This window comes from Silurus meridionalis, chromosome 18 (assembly GCF_014805685.1).
Source record: "Silurus meridionalis isolate SWU-2019-XX chromosome 18, ASM1480568v1, whole genome shotgun sequence".
Classification (NCBI taxonomy): domain Eukaryota; kingdom Metazoa; phylum Chordata; class Actinopteri; order Siluriformes; family Siluridae; genus Silurus; species Silurus meridionalis.
In genome coordinates this window covers 9048273-9069585 of record NC_060901.1, presented here as the reverse complement: position 1 = coordinate 9069585, position 21313 = coordinate 9048273, and the positions used below count along the sequence as shown (strand labels likewise).

The window sequence follows — 21313 nt, the reverse complement described above, 5'->3', positions numbered from 1 at the left end:
AAGAAGCAGCATCTGATCATTAACATATATTTACTTTTTTTTTTTAATGGATGTAAAATTGGATTTTTTTCTTAAATTATACACCACTGTAATTGCACTAGAAATGCCCATTTGTCATGTAGTACACTATAGTCAGTTTATGGTATATGTACCAGGTGTCACAGCCCTGTTGTTTAATTACCTACTGCACAAATATTGGTGAACACCCCACAGTACACACACATTGTGTTACAGTGTGTTACTTGAACTTAGTCTGTCATAATAAAAGCAAATCTAAAAGCAAACCTGACCCACTTTCTTGCTCACATTAACATAGCTTCCCTTTATAAAGATAGATTCAGGCTTGATTTATCCCATAGTGAAATTCAGTTATTGCAGCAGTGCAGGGAGTAAAAAGTATACTAAAAGCAATTTACATATATGAAATAGACAAAAGATAAAATACAATTAATATAAGTATTCTGTATAAAAAGAAGAACCAAGTACAGTGTGAGGATATGATGTGGTATTGAAGTGTAGTGTTTTGTGTAAACAGTACAAACAATGCTTATACACCAGCAGACCTGTGGTGAATTTAAGAACTCATACAATAACATTTACATAGTAATGTTCCCTACTTGGTTGAAAAAATAACGTACATTCCTATCCCATTACATTCCTACTATAATGGCTTAGGACTACAATTTGCATGAACAGTTCTGCATTTAGGTGTTCATCACTGAATGCATGCCTCAGTTTTGGAACTTTAATGTATGAACATTTGGTGTTACCCAGATTAGGATGGTTAGATTCTGGTTACTCTCAAGGTTTTTTCCTTATAAAAAGTTTTCCTTGCCACTGTCACCACTGGCTAATTTATTGTGGATAAACCTATATTCAGTGCAGCAAAAACTTATATATGTTATATTTTTATTTCACTAGAAATCTTGAAAAATGTCTCCCAAGAAAATCAGTAATGGTGCTGGGAAAATAGAATTACCATTGGAACCAAGAAGGAAATAGTCAAAAAGTACGAGCGTGGTGTGTGTCTCACACTCGCAATCAACCACTACCACATGGGTAAGTGTTAAATTATGTTTACCGTACAGTAATTTGCGGTGTATTTGTTTGTTAAAATAGGCTACAAATACTTTTTAAGTGCATAAATAAACAATCGAATGAGGTTTCGGAACGGTTTAAATCACTTTTACATTCATTCTTATGGGGAAAATACGAGCAAATGGACCTACGAGCAATTTTCACGAACGAATTATGCTCATCCATCTGGGTTTTACTGTATCTGCAACCAAATAAATGTATTCAGACATTGTAGAATGAAAAAAAATTTGATTTCAGCTTGTGCAGTTTGCTACAGATGCGGTTTGCGAGATCTCACTTGTGCGCTCTCTGAGCATCCAATCAAAAGACGTAATAATGCCTATATGATTTGATGCCATCTAGAGGGCCTCATAATTACCAACTCAAAAAACAGTTTGGTTGAAGCGACAACTTCAAGCAACATGGATTTTAAGCTGCCAGGAGACCGCACTGTACATTTCTAAAGGTGCTCTAGTGCCCATGCGCGTATCAAGGGACGCTCGAACCAGGGCGCGTCACCATGGCGATTAGCGTCTTTAACTTGCAACTAAATCCTTTAGTTGCGTCCCAGACGGATACACAGCGTGTACACAACCCCAGCGCGTCTGTTCTCATTTAGCTCGAGAAAGTGTCCACAAAATGACGGTCCGTTTCAAGGTATGCGATTCATTCACTTTATAATAAACACAGCGAGCGCGAATTCACAGCCCCGTGCAGGGGAAGAGCTGAAAGCGGAAGTTGCTCCGATTTACGTCACTGGGTTTAAACTAAAGCTCTTAGAGCCGAGGCTGCTGATGCTTTCGGTTTTGAATGAAAACAAATAAGCCAGAAATTGACAGAGAGAATCCGTGAGGGGTAAAGTAAAATCTACTGCACTTTTCTTTTAGTATATCCTCTCTAAAGATATTTCCGACTGATTTTATAATTCGCATGTTTTCGGTAGTAAACACAGTAATTTCCTGCACTCACCAACACACCTATCGTACAGTAAGTACTCCAGGCTGTTGTGTATTCATGCGACACATTACACTGTAATAACACAATAAACTCTAATAGCAACACCCAAGCTTCCAGAGGTTTCACTAATGCGTCCAGAAAACATCTGTAGTGTGTTAGCCAGTTTTACTAACCACGTATTAAAGTACTTTTATTAATCCCCAAAAGGAAATTGTGATTTTCACATATACACCATCTTGTCATTCAGATGGGGTCTAACAAGGCTACATGCCTTGCTCAAGGACCCCACTGATGCATCTTGGCAGTGCTGGGGCTTAAACCCTTTCCCTTCTAAACAGTAGCCCTGAGGCTTAACCACTAAACCACCACTGTGCCCAGATTAAAGTTTGACACCTGTACTGCTCCAGGTGTGCAGTTATTAGATTAAACATTGTTTAGCAAAAATGCTGCACTGTTGAAGCAATAAGCAGTCTAGTCATCTTGAGATGTTCACCACTAAAACATTACTTTTGTGCTTCCGAAACCAAACAGGGCATAAAAAGGCATCAGAGTAAACACAAGGAGTCACAGAAGCAAGCAATGCGATTGGCTGGACTGCGCTCTGACCAGTTGGGTGAGACACAGCACACTTCCTGTCCCTCCTCTCCTGATGATCATGAACTTCCTAGTCCTCGCACATGTTGAATACTGCTAAGCTTATCTAATAGTTTATACAACAATCATTTATCTACCTGTCGTTCATGACAGGGGCTTGAACCAGGGTTGACTGCTTAGGATATGTGAACCCAAGCAATGTGCCACTGGAGAGTAGGGGAACCCAGCTGCAGAGACAGACCTGAGATCTAGAGTTTGTACTTTTTTTTTTTCAAAAAGTCCAAAAAGGGGCAAAAAAAAGAGACATTAAAACAGAGGTCAAAATCTCAAGAATTTAGGGAAATGAAAGTGAGGACAATCAAAAGGAATATGATCTCCTTGAGAAAAATTAGCTAGAAGATATATAAATTACTAGCGAGAGATATAAATTATTTGTGTAAAGGTACAACAAAGAAAAGCAAAACTTACACTCAAGAAAGAGAACAGGATAAATGTGGGCTCACACTCTGTCTGTCTGTCTGTCTGTCTGTCTGTCTGTCTGTCTGTCTCTCGCCGATAGCACGATAGACCAAAAAACTTATAGGGAATTGTTTTTATGGGGTTTTATGTAGAAATAATGAAATTTATTCATAAAAATAAAAATTATTCATTAAAAAATTAAGTAAAATGTTAATACTGTACAGTACATGTATTTACTATAAATGTGATACAGTATACTGTATTTCTACAAATTTACACAAAATTCACTTCAATATTCAATATTCAATATTCTTGCAAATGTTTTCTGTGTGTGTTTAAAGTGTGTGGGAGGATGATTTTATGACTTAAACAAACAAAAAAAGCAAAAAACATGTTAATGCAAATAAATTTTAACGTGCACATTTTGGTTTGACCATTTTTATTAAAAATACTAATAACTAAATATAAAAGAGGTGAAAATAAAACATTCAATGCAACACACATTAACGATATCCGTTCTTTACGCATATATATAAATATATAAATATATGTGTGAGTGTGTGTGTGTGTGTGTGTGTGTGTGTGTGTGTGTGTGTAACTGAACCAATACTGCTTTGTTCAAAAATAAACTCCACCACTTCAATTTACAAGCTAATTATATGGTAATAAAAACACAAATTTAAATATTCATTAAATATATAACAATTGAATTAAATTAAACTTAGATACTTAGATAAAAGGTGATTTAGAATGTGTCTGAATGTGTAATGTCATTATTAATGTTAATTCAACATGTAATCACACATTATGCTGATGTTCTACTCAGGTAACACAGCTGTGCAACAAACCATCAAGAAGTCATGACCATTTAAACAGACACATCTGTAATCAAGTGCAGATAGATATCTTTGATCCCTCTGAAAGGGACTAAATCCTTTTATAGCCTTTTATAGCATCTTCAGATGTCGGAGCAAAGATGTGAAGAAAGAAAATGAGAAAATGCAACGAAAGAAATTAAAAGCATGCTTTATAAAAGCTGCGTGCTCACATTTTAGGCCATATAAAACTGCACATAATATTCAATACACAGTGAGAGTTGGTAAAAAATGTGCAATTTTCAAAAATCATTGTGCAAATGTGCATACTTAATATTTGACTCTATTTACACCGTTCTGATTTATTCGAAGGTATTCGTTGGTATTCGTAGGTTATTTAAAGGTAGGCTTCTACACAAACAAACAGAAAACATTATAAATAATAAAAGTGAGAACTGTTTAATAAAGAATGAAGCTATTATTAATAAATATTTGCTATAAAAATTATACCAACAATTCTACATTACGGATAGAGCAATGACTTAGGCATAGTGGTTTTATTGGTTTTAATAGACAATTATCGTAACATAAACATTTGTGACACAATTTTGCAATGGCTTTGAAAAGGTCTCGACCAATCAGAATTTATATCAGCAGCTATCTGATCTAATAGGAAGGATTAAGGATTATATTCAGAAAGGACACCCAAGGCATAAGCCGGTGATTATGTATAAAGCCCTTTTCAATAAAGCATAGGTGTGCTTTTGAGTATATAAAATGGTTCATTGGTTATGCTGGACATGTTAACAACATGTATTTGAGATGCATGTATTTCAGGAAAATGAAGTGTTTTTTTTAAAACTCTGGCAACTCTGCCGGACTCTGGCAACTCTGATAACTGGCAAAAAAACTAACAAGATACAAATGTTTTATGAATTGGAGAGGTCTTCACAAACAAATTTATTGCACACTGAAAATTATCATTATAAAATTAGTATTGTTGTTTATATATTTATGATTATTCCAAACATTATGTAAGCACTAATGCTTTTGGGATATATGGTCATTCTTCTGTTTTCTTCTATTTGCCTAAAGGAATTAGCAGAGAACCCCAGTTTCAATCCAAGAAGAGAGCCCATTTAAAGCCACCTCAAGGAGCTACATCTTTCCAGTGGGGAGATCCAGGTGTTTTAACCAGAAGGCAGATTACACCCCGTTCGGCTTCCCCTCCGGCTGTGGTCTCTGCAGCACAAACCGGCAATGCAGAGAATGTAGAAACCCCTCTAGCCCCAAGAGAATCCAAACCAACAAGAGCCTTGACATTGACTCCGGTTCAGAAAAACTGTTCATCTGATCACATTTCCAGGGCCTCTGCTGACCAGCAGACACAAAAACAGCCAGCAGATGGGGTAAGCACTAATCACACCTGCAGTTTAGCAGGAAAGGGGGAAATAATTTGTATTAGTTACTTGCATGCTTTTTCTACAATATATGTGCAAACTGAGATTGTGTAAATAGTTACATTGTTCATTGTTGACCATTAATATGCACAAGTACTCATTCTGGAGTGCTCTTGTTATATTTATCAGACTGTTCCTACATTACATATCATGTCATTACATCAGTTTAAGTGCACTAGTAACTATAGTAAATTCATTCTGTAAATTCACTGTAAATTCATCCTTTAGTATCTTGATCAGGGTTATGGTGGAGCCACTGCACTTTGGAGCAGTGAAGTGGAAATACTACATGGTGTACCAATGTTCATTATGCTGTTCCACAGGTTAACCATGTACTAAAGAAGAAGGCAGGCTTGAAGTCAGAGCGCCAGAGGAACGTGCGCCAGAGCTCCGAGTATCAGAGGCAGTATCAGTGGAGAACTCCTGCAGCTGATTCACCACTTCTTACTGCCCAAGAGGTATCAGACCTTAAGTAGCACATAAGAGGTGATCTTCAGTTGCAATTCAGTTCTTGATTTCCATATTACTGTGAAATTTGACTTTTTTAAAAATAGATTGTAAAAGAAAGAAAATAAAATACCACCACTAGATGGCAGTAGAGGCACACCACATAAGATAATTACAAAAAAAACTAATGGACCTGTCGAATCTCCTGGGAATGGTTTTAAATGGTTCTAATAATGACTACATACACACACTCCTAGTTGCAAGAAAATGCATTTATATTTATTTCAGTGATATTGTTTATTTCTGCTCTCATTTCTAGATGGTGTACTCCAGCAACAGGTCTATCCCACCTTTTAAGTCTAATCCAGTAGTAATGGAGAGTGAATACAAGAGGTGTTTTAAAGGATCACCTCCACCCAGAGGCCCACGCTTACGAAGAGACATTGAACTAAATGAGATTTCACCTTTAAAAATGGATATCACCCCAGAAAAGGTACAGGTGTATTTATTGTAGTGAGATAGCGGTTGATTTTGTACACAATAAACAACATATGTAATACAGATTTCCCTCTTTTTTTCCCATTTGTTTTCTTCTTTCACATCACGCTAATGACAGAGTAAGAAGAAAAAACAAAGGCATCAGCGACTCAGCAGGAAGTCAAGCCCAAAAGAGAGAACTCCTCATACAGAGCCACAGCCCTTAGAGCAGGAACCGGAGACACCACAAGCCCAAAAATCTGTTTCACCCAAAGTGGTTAGGTGTGTGTCTGCTTTCACATGTTGTTAAATAAAACAAATTAAATGTCAATTGATATAATGAATACCTCACTACTGAATGGCAAAGCGCACAATGTATTACACAGATCTTTGTGATCTTTTTGCATATCGCAGGAAGGCAAAGACTGAATACAGCTCAAACTTCCGCTCTCCTTTTCAATACTGCTACAGGGATGGTGCCTGGGTCAAGTCCAAGACTGTAGGAGAAGAGGTAAGCTGACTAACCTCACATTTCTCACCCATACACTACAGGACAATTTGTAACACAAGTACTGAACGCAGGGTGTGATATTCATAGTGCCCTATTATATTGATTATATAATATCTTCTGTGCAGTCTCAAGACTGTTAAGATTGGTGTGGCCAAGTCTGGTTCTACTATTTTTCAGTTTACATTCAACACAGCAGCAGCAGCATGTTCCTGCAGTTGTACTATTCAGGTCCTCAGAAAACTAACATGATTAAGAAGTGTTAAATGCTGCAGGATGAAGATCTTTGACATCCCCATTTTAAATTCAGTTAAAATCATTAAATATCTATTAATTTTAAATAACACTTCGAACTACCGATCTAACTTCTAGAGAACTGCTGATTAAACCATATACATGAACGTGTTTTGGTAAACTCAGACATTTTGCAGTCTGCTGTGGGTTGTTTTATTTTATGATGAGTTGTAACTGTGGCAACAGCAAATTGTGTATACTACTTCTCATCAAAGATTTAAAGAAAACTAAAAAAGAAAGCATCCTGTGTAGGCTTTTGGAAAACAAGAGTATTTATGCAGATGCTTGCAATTTGGCACAAGGGTGTTTCTAATCACTGATGTGTGTCATCAATCTTACAGGATCACAAGTGGTATCACGAGGTAAATTACCTGCCTTTTATTTTACTCTTTCTGTTGTTGCTGTGGTTTCAGGTGCCCTGACATTTCCTGTAAATATGTGCTGAAGGCTGTGTGATTTGCAGGTGCCATCACTTTTTACTGCATAGGATCATGTCTTGTAGTCTTAATTATGAATTTATATACAGGAGTCATCTTTTTATGTCAACTGTTTACCACCATTTTAATGCCACTCATACGAGTTTTTACAAAATACAGCTTTGTTAGGTATATACAGTCACCACAAACTTTTTATGAAAACAAAACCAAAGGAATTTGTAACAGTGTGCAAGCAGACACCAAGTAAGATCACACATAAGCCTGAAGCACTTTTTGAAAAAATACATTCACAGCTTTCCAGCTTACATGTCACTTTCGGCTTTGCTCAGCCTTTGCCCACATACAGGGTTGGATCTAGAGAGTTATTTATGGGGTGGCATGAGAATTATGAGGGGTGGCAATCATCCTTACATGGTCCTTGTGGATTCAAGGAATGATATACATATTCAGTTTATACACTCTGGCACACATTTTTATAGTGGTGTATAAAAATGAAATAAAGACTGATATATGATTGACTATACCTAAACCTGACATCTGGATTAGGAAAACATAAATTTAATTAGATGTTTTTTAATTTCTATGCAAACCTTTAGCAACTTTAAGTCTATGCCAAGTTTCATTTACTAAACCTGTTTTCACGTGATGTCGTTTGTCAAAAGTTTCGGATAATCCTGAAGATGCAAGCTACCGAACAACATACTTTTGAAAATAGTTTAGAGTTAAGATGTTAGTCAGTAGAAACACGCAAAGAATAATTAAAATGAACTATAATAATATATAAAAACTTACATGTTTATTACAAATCCTCTGAATCATTTGTTTGGACTACGCTTTTGACTACAGACTAATAGAAAGATGAGATTTCTTGACATTATTTACGAGTAAATGTTTTTTTTTTTTTTATGTCATCACATTGAATTTCTGCTGCTGTAAATCGGTCGAGGAAACTGATACATTGGGATACCAGTGATGGGGGGGCGATGCTTATTCTTAGGGTAGCAGTTGCCACCCTGTGCCACCTTGGTAGACTTTCTCCTGGCCACATACAAACACGTTCAAGGAGAGAGAGAAAGATAGAAAAATCGTATTAATACACAGGAAAACACAGGGTTCATGTGTATTGAGAAAGATAGAAACATCTTATTAATTCGCAGGAAAATACAGGGTTCATGTGAATTACTTGTAGCTCAATCCCAAAACTCTTACCTGTCTCCTCACTCCATGAACAGAGCATTAACCACAATGTCACCATTTCTTGCTTTACCCTTCTGCAAATGCAAATTTCATTAACAATTGAATTTTTTCTCTCATATATAATTACTTTAATTAATTTGTGTGACAGCCTAGGAAAATATTTTACTTCAAAACATGCATACATTCTTATATGTCTAAAATATATAAATGTTTTCTTGGTCTTTTATTATCATAAGCTTCTTGTATCTTGATAATCCAAAGGCTTATGGCAAATGGTGATAAACAATAGGACATACAGCAGGCAGATTTCACTACAACAAACAGATGTTCTGTGAATTCATAAGGGTTTATAGGATTGTTCTTGGATTCCTTTGTGATAAGGATTACCTCTGTTGTGGGGTTCTTCATAGACCACTTAAGGCTAAAGAGCTAAAGAACTCTTTGGAGTGAACATTACTTTAAATCCCTACCAGGTAGAAAGCAATAAGGGTTAATGTTAGTGAAACAGACAACTGATTTTCTCCCCAGATGTGTGCCAAGCAACATTAAGAATACAATTAGGCAAAAAATGTGACCGCTGCTAAATAATAAGACTCTCCTCATTTATTTATAAGTCACTGACCCCTACAATTTCTTTCTGCTGGAGCACAAACTCAAGGTTTATGAATACACAAGTCCAAAGTTCAGTGATAAAACAAGTAGTTTCGTTTCATTAAATGTTACTAGAAGCAATTGCGCATTGCTCATATCCTGTGCTGTAGTTAAACAAGAGATCTTGGCCTCTCTGGTTCTAGCATTATTATTAAATTATTATACATTTTATAAATATTATTAATTATTGTAATATATTATTTAGCAATCAACTGTTTTCCCAGACTGTCACATGACATTATTTGTGTAAATAAAAAAGCCTTAACAAGTCACAACATGTAATTCTCAACAATGTAATTATATATCTTTTAATTTGAGGTGAGTTAATAAAAGTTTATTTGAGGTCATTTTCAGTCCTCAGTATGTTGTGTGTCTGCTGCAGACCATCTCATTAGATATTTGATCTCATCTACAAACCCGATTTCCAAAAAGTTGGGACACTGTACAAATTGTGAATAAAAACAGAATGCAATGATCTGGAAGTTTCAAATTTCAATATTTTATTCAATATTTTATAATATTTTATTATGATTTTAAATTTTATGGCATCAACACATCTTAACAAAGTTGGGACAAGGCCATGTTTACCACTGTGTGGCATCCCCTTTTCTTTTTATAACAGTCTGCAGTCTTTTCTTTGGGTGAAAGATCTGGACTGCAGGATGGCCATTTCAGGACCCAGATCCTTTTTCTATGCAGCCATGATGTTGTAATTGATGCAGTATGTGTTCTGGCATTGTCATGTTGGTAAATGCAAGGTCTTCCCTGAAAAAGATGACGTCTGGATGGGAGCACATGTTGTTCTAGAACTTAGATATACCTTTTAGCATTGATGGTGCCTTTCCAGATGTGTAAGCTGCCTATGGCACACGTACTCATGCAACCCCATACCATCAGAGATGCAGGCTTCTGAACTGAGCGCTGATAACAACTTGGGTTGTCCTTATCCTCTTTAGTCCGGATAACATGGCGTCCCAGTTTTCCAAAAAGAAATTCAAATTTTGATTTGTCTGACCACAGAACAGTTTTCCACTTTGCCACAGTCCATTTTAAATGAGCCTCGGCCCAGAGAAAACGGCTGTGCTTCTGGATTATGTTTAGATATGGCTTCTTTTTTGACCAATTGAGTTTTAGCCAGCAACGGCAAATGGCACGGTGGATTGTGTTCACCGACAATGTTTTCTGGAAGTATTCCTGAGCCCATGTTGTGATTTTTATTACAGTAGCATTCCTGTATGTGATGCAGTGCCGTCTAAGGGCCCGAATTTCAGATTCTCTGAATCTTTGGACGATATTATGCACTGTAGATGATGATAACTTCAATCTCTTTGCAATTTTTCTCTAAGAAACTCCTTTCTGATATTGCTCCATTATTTTTTGCCGCAGCATTAGGGGAATTGATGATCCTCTGCCCATCTTGACTTCTGACTTTTCCGGCCTCTTATTGCTGCCTGTCCCAACTTTTTTGGAATGTGTAGCTCTCATCAAATCCAAAATGAGCCAATATTTGGCATGACATTTCAAAATGTCTCACTTTCAACATTTGATATTTTATCTATATTCTATTGTGAATAAAATATGTTTATGAGATTTGTAAATCATTGCATTCCTTTTTAATTCACAATTTGTACAGTGTCCCAGTTTTTCGGAATCATGTTTGTATGACAAGCTCTTATGAGGTCATGTTAATACATGTCTAGTTTACAACAGAGTGTTGTAATGTGTGTGTGTGTGTGTGTGTGTGTGTGTGTGTGTGTGTGTGTGTGTGCAAATGAGACTTTCAGTGTAATGAGTCAGCATGTTAGCAAGTAAGCAGCTTTCTTTCCACAGAACTTTCAGGTTGTATGTGGTTTTACTGGGTTTTTATGTGCAGTAATTAAAACATTGCATTATTCATGTACATTTTTTTTATAATGATTGTAATTCCTATTCTTTGAGGACATGTTGATATACCTGTACTGGTCTCACATTTGTGTATGACAGGATTTTCATTCAAACCAAAGCAAATAACTTTTAGCTTTTTTCTACCAGTCTGGTTTTTGTTTTTCAAACAAAAATTTGCATACAAGATAATGCATGACTAAGAGTAAATTATTCAGCCAGTGCAGATTGTTTTGCCCTGAATTTGAAATATCCGTGGCTTTATTCTCTTAGGTGCAGGAGCTACGTCAGAAAGCAGAAGCGTATAGAAAGAGGGCCTGGGGAACTCACTTTTCCCGGCAGCACCTGAGCCAAATCCTGTCAGAGCAGAACTGCCTGTGGGAAGTATCTAGTGGTTCTTCTCCATCCAGTCTCACTGATGAGGACACTCATTCCAATAACAGTCCCATTATCGAGGCCCTGGATCTGGCCAGGTACTCTAAGAAAGTCTTCAGTTAGATTAGGCTTTATATACCTAAAACCCTAAAAAGTGTGCCTTTCACCTCTGTATCATTTATAAGCTCATCTATCATTAACTCTTTTCTGTCTGTGTCCTTTATGTGCTGCTAGTGTCAAGGAGAGCTGTAGCCCAACTGGATCCATGTCCTTGACTGCAAGTAGGAGAAACTCTTGTAATGAGACAGAGCTTCCTTGCAGCCCCACCTTTCTTGGACACAGGAGAAAGGCATGGGATGAGGAAGTAAATCCTTGTGAAAGGGGTGTGGCTGATATAACACAGCAGAGGAAGCAACAGCCCGAGCAGACTGAGGAAGGAAATATAAGTAGGCATTCAGAGAACAACAAGGAAGAGTAAGCTCTGCATCAGTTACATTTCATTCTTCCATAATTTCATAATTATCTGTTGCTTAACTGCTATGGTGTGTCACTGAAATGAATACCCGAAAATGTTGTAAGGTACATTCAAATATTACAAGTTGTTTAGAGTTTTGTATTATATCCTGATTGTGGAATTGCGTTTGTTTAGGGACAATTTGGCAGAGCGTAAACTATCACATGCAGAGGAATCTGGAAGCTCCAGTGACGAGGGCAGATTACCTACTCCCAAACTAAAAACAATGCGGGCTTTACAGAGGACTCATCATGACCTCACTACTCCTGCAACTGGTAACTAACTAAAAAACCTCATTCATCTTCTCAGAGTATCTCAACTGAAAATCTTATACTGTATTTTTAAATTCTCAAGTCAACTTCCTACAGTAGCCAGTGGTGCACTCAGGATAAGTAGTGGCTCAATACCAAAGGCCCTTAGTATGCAAAATAGCAAATAGTTGTCCTACAAGGCCGACATATAGTAGAGCGAGGTATGCGTTAGGACTGGGATCTCGCAGATGTGAGGGATTTTTACCAATGTGGCGAGAATGTGGTTTTAAAAACTAAAACGAAATTAAACTATTTTGTGGCTACTTACATAGCTTTATTATAAAGGCAAAACACAGTATTTTAAATTGTTTTCTGTTCACTCACACTTACAAGGATGCAAATATCTAAGAGCAAAGACTCACTTATTTGTTTGTATGTATATGACAAATTAGTTCCTAACAAAATATTACCAATGGGACAAAATAAGTGCAAGGGGAGGATGGTGTAATCAGCAGTGTCTGCAAAAGTGTGTGGGCATGGTCATTGGCTGAGAGTGAGACTGGGTGTGAGAAAAGGAAAAAAAAACAGGTTGGAATATACAGTGCTTTACATTACAAAAGCAGAAAGTTAGGAAGTAGGAAGTAGGAAGTGATGTTACCTAACATAAAATTAACAGCACATGACATTTGGCAGACAATTGGCAGAAGTGAACTGAGCTCAAAGTCAGGACACACGTGACTGTAGATAGACAAGTTACTAGACTGTCATTAAAGGTTTTAGATGTACAGTAGACCTGTTTTTTTCATGCTGAAAGAAGTTTCACTATGAATACAAAAAGGCTGTCAGAATATCTGACATCTGAACACCTGCGTGCCTTCTGCGTGATTTTGCCAGAAACCAAAATGTTTCACTTCTTTGTCAGTTCATTGACATGTCTGAAAATTTAAATATATTGTATTATTCCTAATGACAAATACATTCTAATTATGTTTTTACCATGAACATGTGCCACTCTTAATATACAAGGTGATTTAAAATATTTACCATTTTTGGTGTACAAACAGCTCATTTAAAGCAAATTATTTATATATTACAATCCAGAATTGTTAACCTAACCTTAGATAATATTGTTAGTGTTTCCACTAGTGTTTCCTCAAGCCTTGCAGTGTTTTAGTGGTATATATGTCAACAGATTTTTACAATATTTAAACACATTAGTTTTTGTTTTCCTAAATGGACCTCAGCTTTCTTAGGTACAGTAAAAAGCAGCTGAGAAATTCTGCTTTAAAACCACTTTCCACAAGGGGGTGCTATTGAGTAGCTATTGAGTGCTTTATTGGCGAACTGAGAACCTACACAGTCCTGTGCCACTAACAACGTGTGTGTATGAAGTAGTGCTGAACACCCACAAAATACATAAATAAATGACTCTACTGCAGCGACATTATAACAATATATATTGTATATAGTGTGTGTGTGTGTGTGTGTGTATATATATATATATATATATATATATATATATATATATATATATATATATATACACGTTTTTATCATTTCTTTTTTTATTTATCATTTCAAATTTCATAATTTTTATTCACGTCTACATTTTCTTAGATTTTAGATATTTGTAAAACAGATCGTAGTTCTCTTATTTGTTTACTTTTACATAAAATTTGAAACAGTCTGATATTGTAGGCAGAAACTTATAAAGACAGTCTTCAACAGTTAAGTGTAGATTGACATATAATATGCACGCTTATTGTTAAAGAATGTTTATGATCTAGTGATTGAAGCCGTATAATCCAAACACAAACTTGAATGACACTGAAAATTTACTACTCAAAGAATTTACTAAGCAAACCAGTGCGGCCTGGAAAGTTTCTCACTGAGCCATCAATCATCTGTACCATAGAGAAAATTGTAACAGCGTCCTTTTTTTCTAATTGTTCCACTCTCTTTACATTGTTGCATTTAAAAACGGAACAAATGAAAACTTCCTTCATTTTCATATGTTCGGATTTAAGTAAGAACTTGCTTCTCATGGGTTTTTGCGTCAGCGGTTGGGTGAACAAATGGAAACACCAGATGAACGTTTTTCAATTGACTAATTCACTTGACAGCAAACAGACAGATTAAATATGTGAACAGAGAAAATGTCCAAACAGATCACTGCATAATTTAAACAGGGAAAAGACCAAACAGTATAATTTGCATAAGGAAACGTAAAGTTAAAATGACCACAGGCTTCATAATGCTTGGTGAAAGTACGTAGAAGCTTTTTTTGGAAACTGTCTTTAACGAGGGCTGAAAATGCCATGACCTTGTGTAATGAGTGCAATGGAAGAATGGTAGTGATGAGTCATCTTTCATTTTTCTTTTTACTATTGTAAAGCACACTGGATAACAGTGTCTTCTAAATGAAAATGTTTAAATGTAGTGGAAGCCTGCATGTGAATGCATTGTTGAATGTGGTAAAGAAATCACTTGCTCCCTTTCTGCTCTTAGCTCATCAATATAACGTATCTAGAAGTATGCCATAACTTGTTTACATGTTCAATGTATAGATTACCCACAAATTATATATTTATAAAAGGTGTCAACAATGTGCTGATTTTCCTGACTATAATAAATGGCATAACAAAGTGGAATTACGTTTCTCTTCCACTTATTAGGTGGCGCTATACTAGTCTCCCCTCAGAAGAGTAAGCATACCAAGACCTGCAGGAGGACTGAAGCGCCACTTGGAAAAGCTCACTCACCTTACAGACTACTCAGTTGTGCATCAAATCCTGAAAGAAACATCAAGGTACCTAGGCTTTTTAAAAAATGTCACTGAATGGAAAAAATATAATTTTCTTTTGGTCAACTAGATATTCATTGAGATTAATGTCCTAAATGAATAAACAAACAAAAGCTAAAAAAGAATTGCTATTATCTGAAAAATAAGAAGTGGTTTTCAGCAACCTAGTCATGTGACTATAATATATAAAGAGTAAGCTATTAAGTGAAGCTTGAAATGAAGCTTGAATTCAGCAAGGGATTATGTGCTTGCGAGATCACTTGTAACAGAGATCAAGAGTAACATTCTGCTCCATTTCACAGACCGAGGGTGTGAGCTCATCTCGTTCTCCTCCAGCTGCAGGGATGGCAACAGTAGACCCGCTTCCCCTAAGAGAAGACACATGGACTGAAGACCCTCCTAAACCTTCACCTGATCCAAAACTAACTAGAAAAACACCTCATAAAAAAGCAAGCACTGCCTGGATCATAGACTGTACCCCTTCACATGCTAACAGAATTCAAGGCACACTGAGGAACCCGGAGTTTCAGCATAACGGTATATTTTATGTTTTCGTAGTCTAATAGGGGTGTAATCGTCATCACTAACTTTTCTCCTTTAAAGCCACAAAAGCCAGACATAATAGCCATATAAACTATACAATGAGTCATTTACTGTCAGGGAAAAGAGTGAGGTTAAGTTACCGCCAAACAGCACCAGGAGAGTAATTTAGGTCAGTCTCTTATCCCCACTCTCTTTTTCTGTGTTTTTTTTTTCCATTACCTTGTCTTGTTTTTTCTTCCACTGAGGGTCAACTGATGAGAATTAATCCCCTTGCGCTACCTGACCAAGCTAAATCTTTACTCAACACTGTCCCCATTGTGATGCAGTGTGGTACAATCTATTCTCTACTCCATCAATACTGTGATTTCACGCCTTAACGCCTCCGTTCCGACCTATTCTGATGAAGCTGCATTTTCAGACAGCATTGATGTTAGGAATGCAATGGTCAAAATGCACTCTATAAAAATGCTGTCATTAGATATACAATATGACTGGGTACATTATAACGCCACCACAATAAAATGACGAAAGACTTCTCTTGCCTGTTTTTTTTTACTTTATAGGTAACCTAGGAGTCCATTGGCCAGAAAGAGCTGTGTCCCCTTCCAATGACTGTCTATCTGACAATGGTAAAATGATCTAATTAATATGTGATCACGTAAAAATGTTGCGGCGTATACACGACATTTCCAGTTTATTTAAAATAGACTCAGCATTTTACAACCAAAGGTAAACTTGAGGCAACATTTTATTTGTCTGTCAGAGTTCATAGCAACCTAGTTCTGTGATTCTTTACCTTTTGATGTGGTACACATACTGGAAGCATTGAACATGGTTTAACCCCTAGTTCGCCAAGCCTGGTATTTGGTTATTATTCTTATAAAATATGATGCAGTAATTAATATGTATTATATTCATTCACTAATACTTGGTGATTTCTTTGCACACTTTTTCATTGTTGTATATCTGGCCACGTTAATTTTGCCTCAACTTTTGCCTAATTCTGGCTTTATATGTTCTAAGCAATCACTACTGATCTCTAAGTCTAATTGTATTCACTTTCTCTGTAGATTTGGATGACAGGATGTCCCAGATCTCATTCCAGTCAGCAGCTTCCTGCTCTTTGGCATCCCAGGTTTTGGACCGTGCTCAGAAGAGGAAAGAAGACTTCTGGGGAAAGAGTTAATGCCAATTTGGTGCAGAAATCACCTCTTGCTACTCACAGACCAGTACGCTAATGTATAATATAAAATTCAGGGATCTAAGCGTTAGAATTGTCATTTTTTGTAGTTATAAAATATATTTTGATACTAATGATATAGACTGGTCATGGACAAAGGTTTTAATGAATGCACTTGAAATTAAATTTCAATGAAATTGTCTAAAAAAATGTAATGCAAAAAAAAAAAAGATTTGTTTATTAGTTGGTACATTTTGTATTGTATTTTGTATTTACTGTCTTTTGACAAAACAGTATGAGCTCTACTATTATAAAGACCATGAATTTAAAAGTCAAGATATACACATTGTACACGTTCAAATTCAAGTTTGAGGTGACAAGATGACATTTTTCTGACTATCTCTAACGCGTGCGCGCGCGCGCACACACACACACACACACACACACACACACACACACACCTGTTTGGAAAAAACCTGTTCGCACACATTTTAGCTTGTAGATTTGATAGTGCAGTCTTCTGAATACCGTGAAACCGTGTTACCAAAGCGAGTCTCAGAATATTAATATTCTATAATAGTTCATTATTTAGAATATTAATAGTTTTTCATTTTTTTAATTGGATTTTTATGAAAAAAAATGGACATAGTGTCCAAAAGGAAGCCATAAATAGCACAGTTTTATAGGGACTGTTGAGTTGTTTGGGTTTCAGCCATACCCAGGACAATTTATGGGTTATTAGTGGGACCTGCAACGTCGCAACTACGTCATGGCAGCGTCTAAACATGGACACAATTGATATCTTTAATTGCATATCTGATTTATCTACCTGACTTTTTAAACAGTCTGTATGGCTCTCTTTGCACCCGTCCAACGCGTCTCAAAATGCACTTGGCAACTGTTCATTGTAAGATTGCTCAAGCTGCTCAACTGTCAACATAATAAAGAGCCCATACAATAAACACACAATAATTAGAATGAAAGCAGACGTTTCCGTTGTTTTTTTTTTAACGTCATCGTGGGGATTTCACCGGAAGTATATTCCAGGCCGTTAAAAAAAGCCGCAATAATAGCAGGTTTGGCAACTTCTACCGGGATTGCACGTTTCAGGAACTCGGACCATCAGAGTGTACAAATTTCCAATCAACCTAAGCCGAGGTGCTGATAAGTGCACAAAGTGAGCACTTGTGTGCGGAATCGCCCAAATCAAAGAAGTGATATCACACAGCAGTGACGTTGGGATCAAATCTAGGCCAGCGGCGGAGGGACTATATAAACCACTAGCTTATGCAGGTTACCACAAGCAGTGTGTCACTAAAAAAGGACGGTGGATCTTGATCTGAGTTCGAGTGCTCACACGTGTAAACGAATTGAGATGAATTACTTTGTGCTTGCTGCGTTGCTCGTGCTGTGCTGCTGCTGCGCTCTGGATGCGCGACCTGCGCGGTTCCGCTCGCGCCCTTTGGACAACTCGGAGACCTGGAACAACATCATGGTCATGGCCAAGCACGTGAGTTTAAGGACCGTTGTCGCGCACTGTTAATGCGTGTTGTTAGAGATTGCTACTGCTGTAAAACTTACACATTTTCAGCCATAATATACTAGAATATTACAAAATATTATATAGGTTAATATGATATTGTCTGCATGATGCAAAACTTTTCAAAGAATAACATTGAATCCTTTAATGATTTGCACTTTGCATGCATTAACACACTTCTCCTGTTGCATGCTTATGCAGGCACAAGCGCAAGACCGAGACCATGAAACTCGCCTGATTCCAGTGATTCCAAGCGACAAATTAAAAGTGAGTGCATGAAATACTGCAGCAGGTTTAGTGCCACGGATACAATGGATAAATACCTTTCTAACTTTATTCTTACTGCTCTAGGAAGGGGATGTTTGCTGTGCCACTATCAAGATCCTTGATTACTACCTCAGGCACATTCTGGATGCGCAGGTGCATGAAGGTGTGGAGCACCACTATCCACGCCTTCATCTGGTCAAGCCTGATTTAAACAGAGTGGCTAGAGACCTCGAACCACACTGTGTAAGTAGAACATACTATACTGTTCATGCATCAATAATGAACAAGATTTTTAAAAAAAAGTGCTTATATTTATACTTTATGATTATTGTCTATTTTGCTCTAGAACTCCAAGCAGGCTGATGTGGAGCACTTGCGAACTTTCACGCAGAACCTGAAAAGAGCCGGAGAGATGTACAAGGTAGGCTGTATAGAACAGTAAATTTGCACAGAATTGTAAGTAGCACAATTTGTGAACAGACCAATTAATATTATTATCATTTCTGTTTCAGAATAAAAGCAAAGCACAGAACAAGGCAATTGGGGAAACTGATATTCTGTTCCATTACCTGTATGAGTCCTGCAGTGCCACCAGCACAGCCTAGACCTATGCAAGAACTTCTGCAATATGTTCTCAGAAAAAAAGTGTACTAGACTGTACGGTTTCTTGTTGCTGAAGTAGTGCACTTAAGTGTATTTTACACATAGACTGGTGCATTTGGACTGAACTATCATCCAGTTTTTGCCTTAAAACGATTTTTTAAAAATGCACTATATCAACAGGTGAAAGGTGCAAAATGTAAAGGTAGGAAAGACTTATCCTTAAGCATTCCACCTCATCAACAAGAAAAGCTACAGTATAGTATTTTTTTTTCCTGAGTGTGCAATTGACTGACGACAATACGTATATTGTTGCTTTTTTTTATAATGAAAAGTGTTTTGAAAATATTTCTTACGAATATTATTTATTGTAATGTTTTATTTATTTGCTTTATTTATTCATCAATATGAATTGACTAAATTATTGAACTTTGTATTGACAATATGGGCTTCACATGATGTGTGAATTAGTTGTTTTTATGACTTTAAGCCACACAAGTGGACAGCAACAAAACTGACTTGTAAACTGAATGTATGTCTAATGTCAGAGAAGAAAATGTAAATGCATTGTAAAAGCATTCATATTATTAACTTTTTTACTTTTTGCAATTATTAAAAAAAAAGAAATTATTTAAAACTTCTGTAAAACAGAGTTATAAATGTTTGGCATATCTGTTTTGTACATTTTATTTTCATATTCACAATAAAATCTTTAAAAACTAAAAATATCTTGCTTGTTGCATGTGATGAATGACAATCTTGATAAACATGCTCTGCTGTATAAAGAGACTGAACAGTTATTTTGAGTACATTTGGACTATGCCTATATTTAATACCTAACACTCCTCTGCCTTCACTTCTCTGCTATCTTCAGTGCGGTTACTTAATATTACGCTTTAAGATAAATTACAAAATAAAAAAATATGACTTTAAGCGGTTATCAGGTAGCAAACGTGTGTTATTTAACCATACATTAGTAAAAACTTATTAAATTACATACAGATTCTCCTTAACTTATTAGCCTGGACCAAATACACCAAATTAAAACTATTAAAACTGATTTGTTTATTTTGTGTTTGTTTTAGCATTTTTGTGTTTGAAAAAAAGAAAAGAAATTGGGCAACAACATTAAATATCAAATTCATTTATTTTCATTAAGCACTTTGTAATTATACTGGGCAGGAACCAGACAGGACACCAGCCTATGCCCATCACTGTTTACACATGCATTCACCCCTCGGTGTAATTTTGCACAGGCAATCCTACTTGCATGTTTTTAGAAAGTAAGAGGAAACCAGAGAACCTGGAGGAAAACCACACAGAGAAAATATGAATCTGAAACTCCATTCTAACAGTAAACCAAGGTCATGATTGACCCAGACATCCTGAAGCCATGATGTGGCATCGTTCCCCACTGCTCTACTGTGACACATAAACATCATTTAATGGGGAAAAATATAGAGAAACCTATTCAACACTACTGAAAAAAAATCACTGAAAAGAAATTATACATTATACAGTAATGCATAGTGTAGGTATAGTAGGTAATTTATATAGTGTAGGTATAACATCTCTGAATGCATTTGCAGCATAGCTGCCATTTATGCATTGCCTTGTAATTTTTTTTTATACCATGACAATTATGATAAGAGATCTTACCATAAAAAGCTCCAGTTTCTATGGGATTACTATTGTCAAATTCAAAGAGACTTCCTTAAATGTTAGCCAAGAACCACTGGCTCAGTCAATATCCTATCCTAAATACATCCTCACAAAAAGTCTTAAAAAAATTAAACCACACGGAAGCAAATCTGACTCTTATTTTTGATAACCACAGCATGTAACCAGGAAGCAATAAGAGGAATTTCCTGCTGGGAAGTGCTTCATGAAAACAGAGTGCAAAAACTCATATAAAACAGAATTATACCATTATATATAAATGGTTAATTTTACTATTGACTATTTATATAGGAAGAGTCTGGTTTA

The 21313-nt window shown here is 36.3% G+C and overlaps 2 protein-coding genes and 1 long non-coding RNA gene across 6 annotated transcripts; 2 read left to right on the top strand and 1 right to left on the bottom strand.

The window, feature by feature from the left end:
- The first annotated feature begins 1483 nt into the window (after positions 1 to 1483).
- mdm1 (Mdm1 nuclear protein) lies at positions 1484 to 17170 on the top strand. 4 transcript variants are annotated; one of them, XM_046873944.1, is made up of 15 exons: positions 1484 to 1734; positions 2566 to 2647; positions 4998 to 5311; positions 5686 to 5820; positions 6129 to 6302; positions 6426 to 6568; positions 6701 to 6797; positions 7430 to 7450; positions 11528 to 11727; positions 11864 to 12103; positions 12279 to 12418; positions 15070 to 15203; positions 15500 to 15734; positions 16304 to 16369; positions 16811 to 17170. In XM_046873944.1, exons 1-15 carry the CDS (start codon positions 1717 to 1719, stop codon positions 16924 to 16926), a joined length of 2115 nt encoding a protein of 704 aa, XP_046729900.1. In that variant the 5' UTR covers positions 1484 to 1716; the 3' UTR covers positions 16927 to 17170. The 4 variants fall into 4 exon arrangements, with proteins under 4 accessions (XP_046729900.1, XP_046729901.1, XP_046729898.1 ...); XM_046873945.1 differs by lacking the exon at positions 1484 to 1734 and adding an exon at positions 1842 to 1932; XM_046873942.1 differs by lacking the exon at positions 1484 to 1734 and adding an exon at positions 1993 to 2064.
- Positions 8300 to 18416, bottom strand: LOC124401554. The gene is made up of 3 exons (XR_006928585.1): positions 18305 to 18416; positions 8735 to 8796; positions 8300 to 8563 (listed from the first exon to the last, which is right to left on the bottom strand). It is a non-coding gene; the product is annotated as an uncharacterized LOC124401554 (long non-coding RNA).
- Positions 17986 to 20053, top strand: il22 (interleukin 22). The gene is made up of 5 exons (XM_046873947.1): positions 17986 to 18430; positions 18662 to 18727; positions 18812 to 18970; positions 19074 to 19148; positions 19240 to 20053. The coding sequence occupies exons 1-5, from the start codon at positions 18296 to 18298 to the stop codon at positions 19330 to 19332; spliced, it is 528 nt and encodes a 175-aa protein (XP_046729903.1). The 5' UTR covers positions 17986 to 18295; the 3' UTR covers positions 19333 to 20053.
- The last annotated feature ends 1260 nt before the right edge of the window (positions 20054 to 21313 follow it).

What these genes read in the sequence shown, in the direction of transcription:
- mdm1 (XM_046873942.1), top strand. Translation starts at nt 2,008, where the DNA reads ATGTTTTCGGTAGTAAACACAGTAATTTCCTGCACTCACCAACACACC. An exon ending in CCCGGAGTTTCAGCATAACG is followed by an intron (nt 15,735 to 16,303) that starts GTATATTTTATG and finishes TTTACTTTATAG; the next exon opens with GTAACCTAGGAGTCCATTGG. An exon ending in TGACTGTCTATCTGACAATG is followed by an intron (nt 16,370 to 16,810) that starts GTAAAATGATCT and finishes CTTTCTCTGTAG; the next exon opens with ATTTGGATGACAGGATGTCC.
- il22 (XM_046873947.1), top strand. Translation starts at nt 18,296, where the DNA reads ATGAATTACTTTGTGCTTGCTGCGTTGCTCGTGCTGTGCTGCTGCTGC. An exon ending in GAGACCTCGAACCACACTGT is followed by an intron (nt 18,971 to 19,073) that starts GTAAGTAGAACA and finishes ATTTTGCTCTAG; the next exon opens with AACTCCAAGCAGGCTGATGT. An exon ending in GAGCCGGAGAGATGTACAAG is followed by an intron (nt 19,149 to 19,239) that starts GTAGGCTGTATA and finishes TTTCTGTTTCAG; the next exon opens with AATAAAAGCAAAGCACAGAA.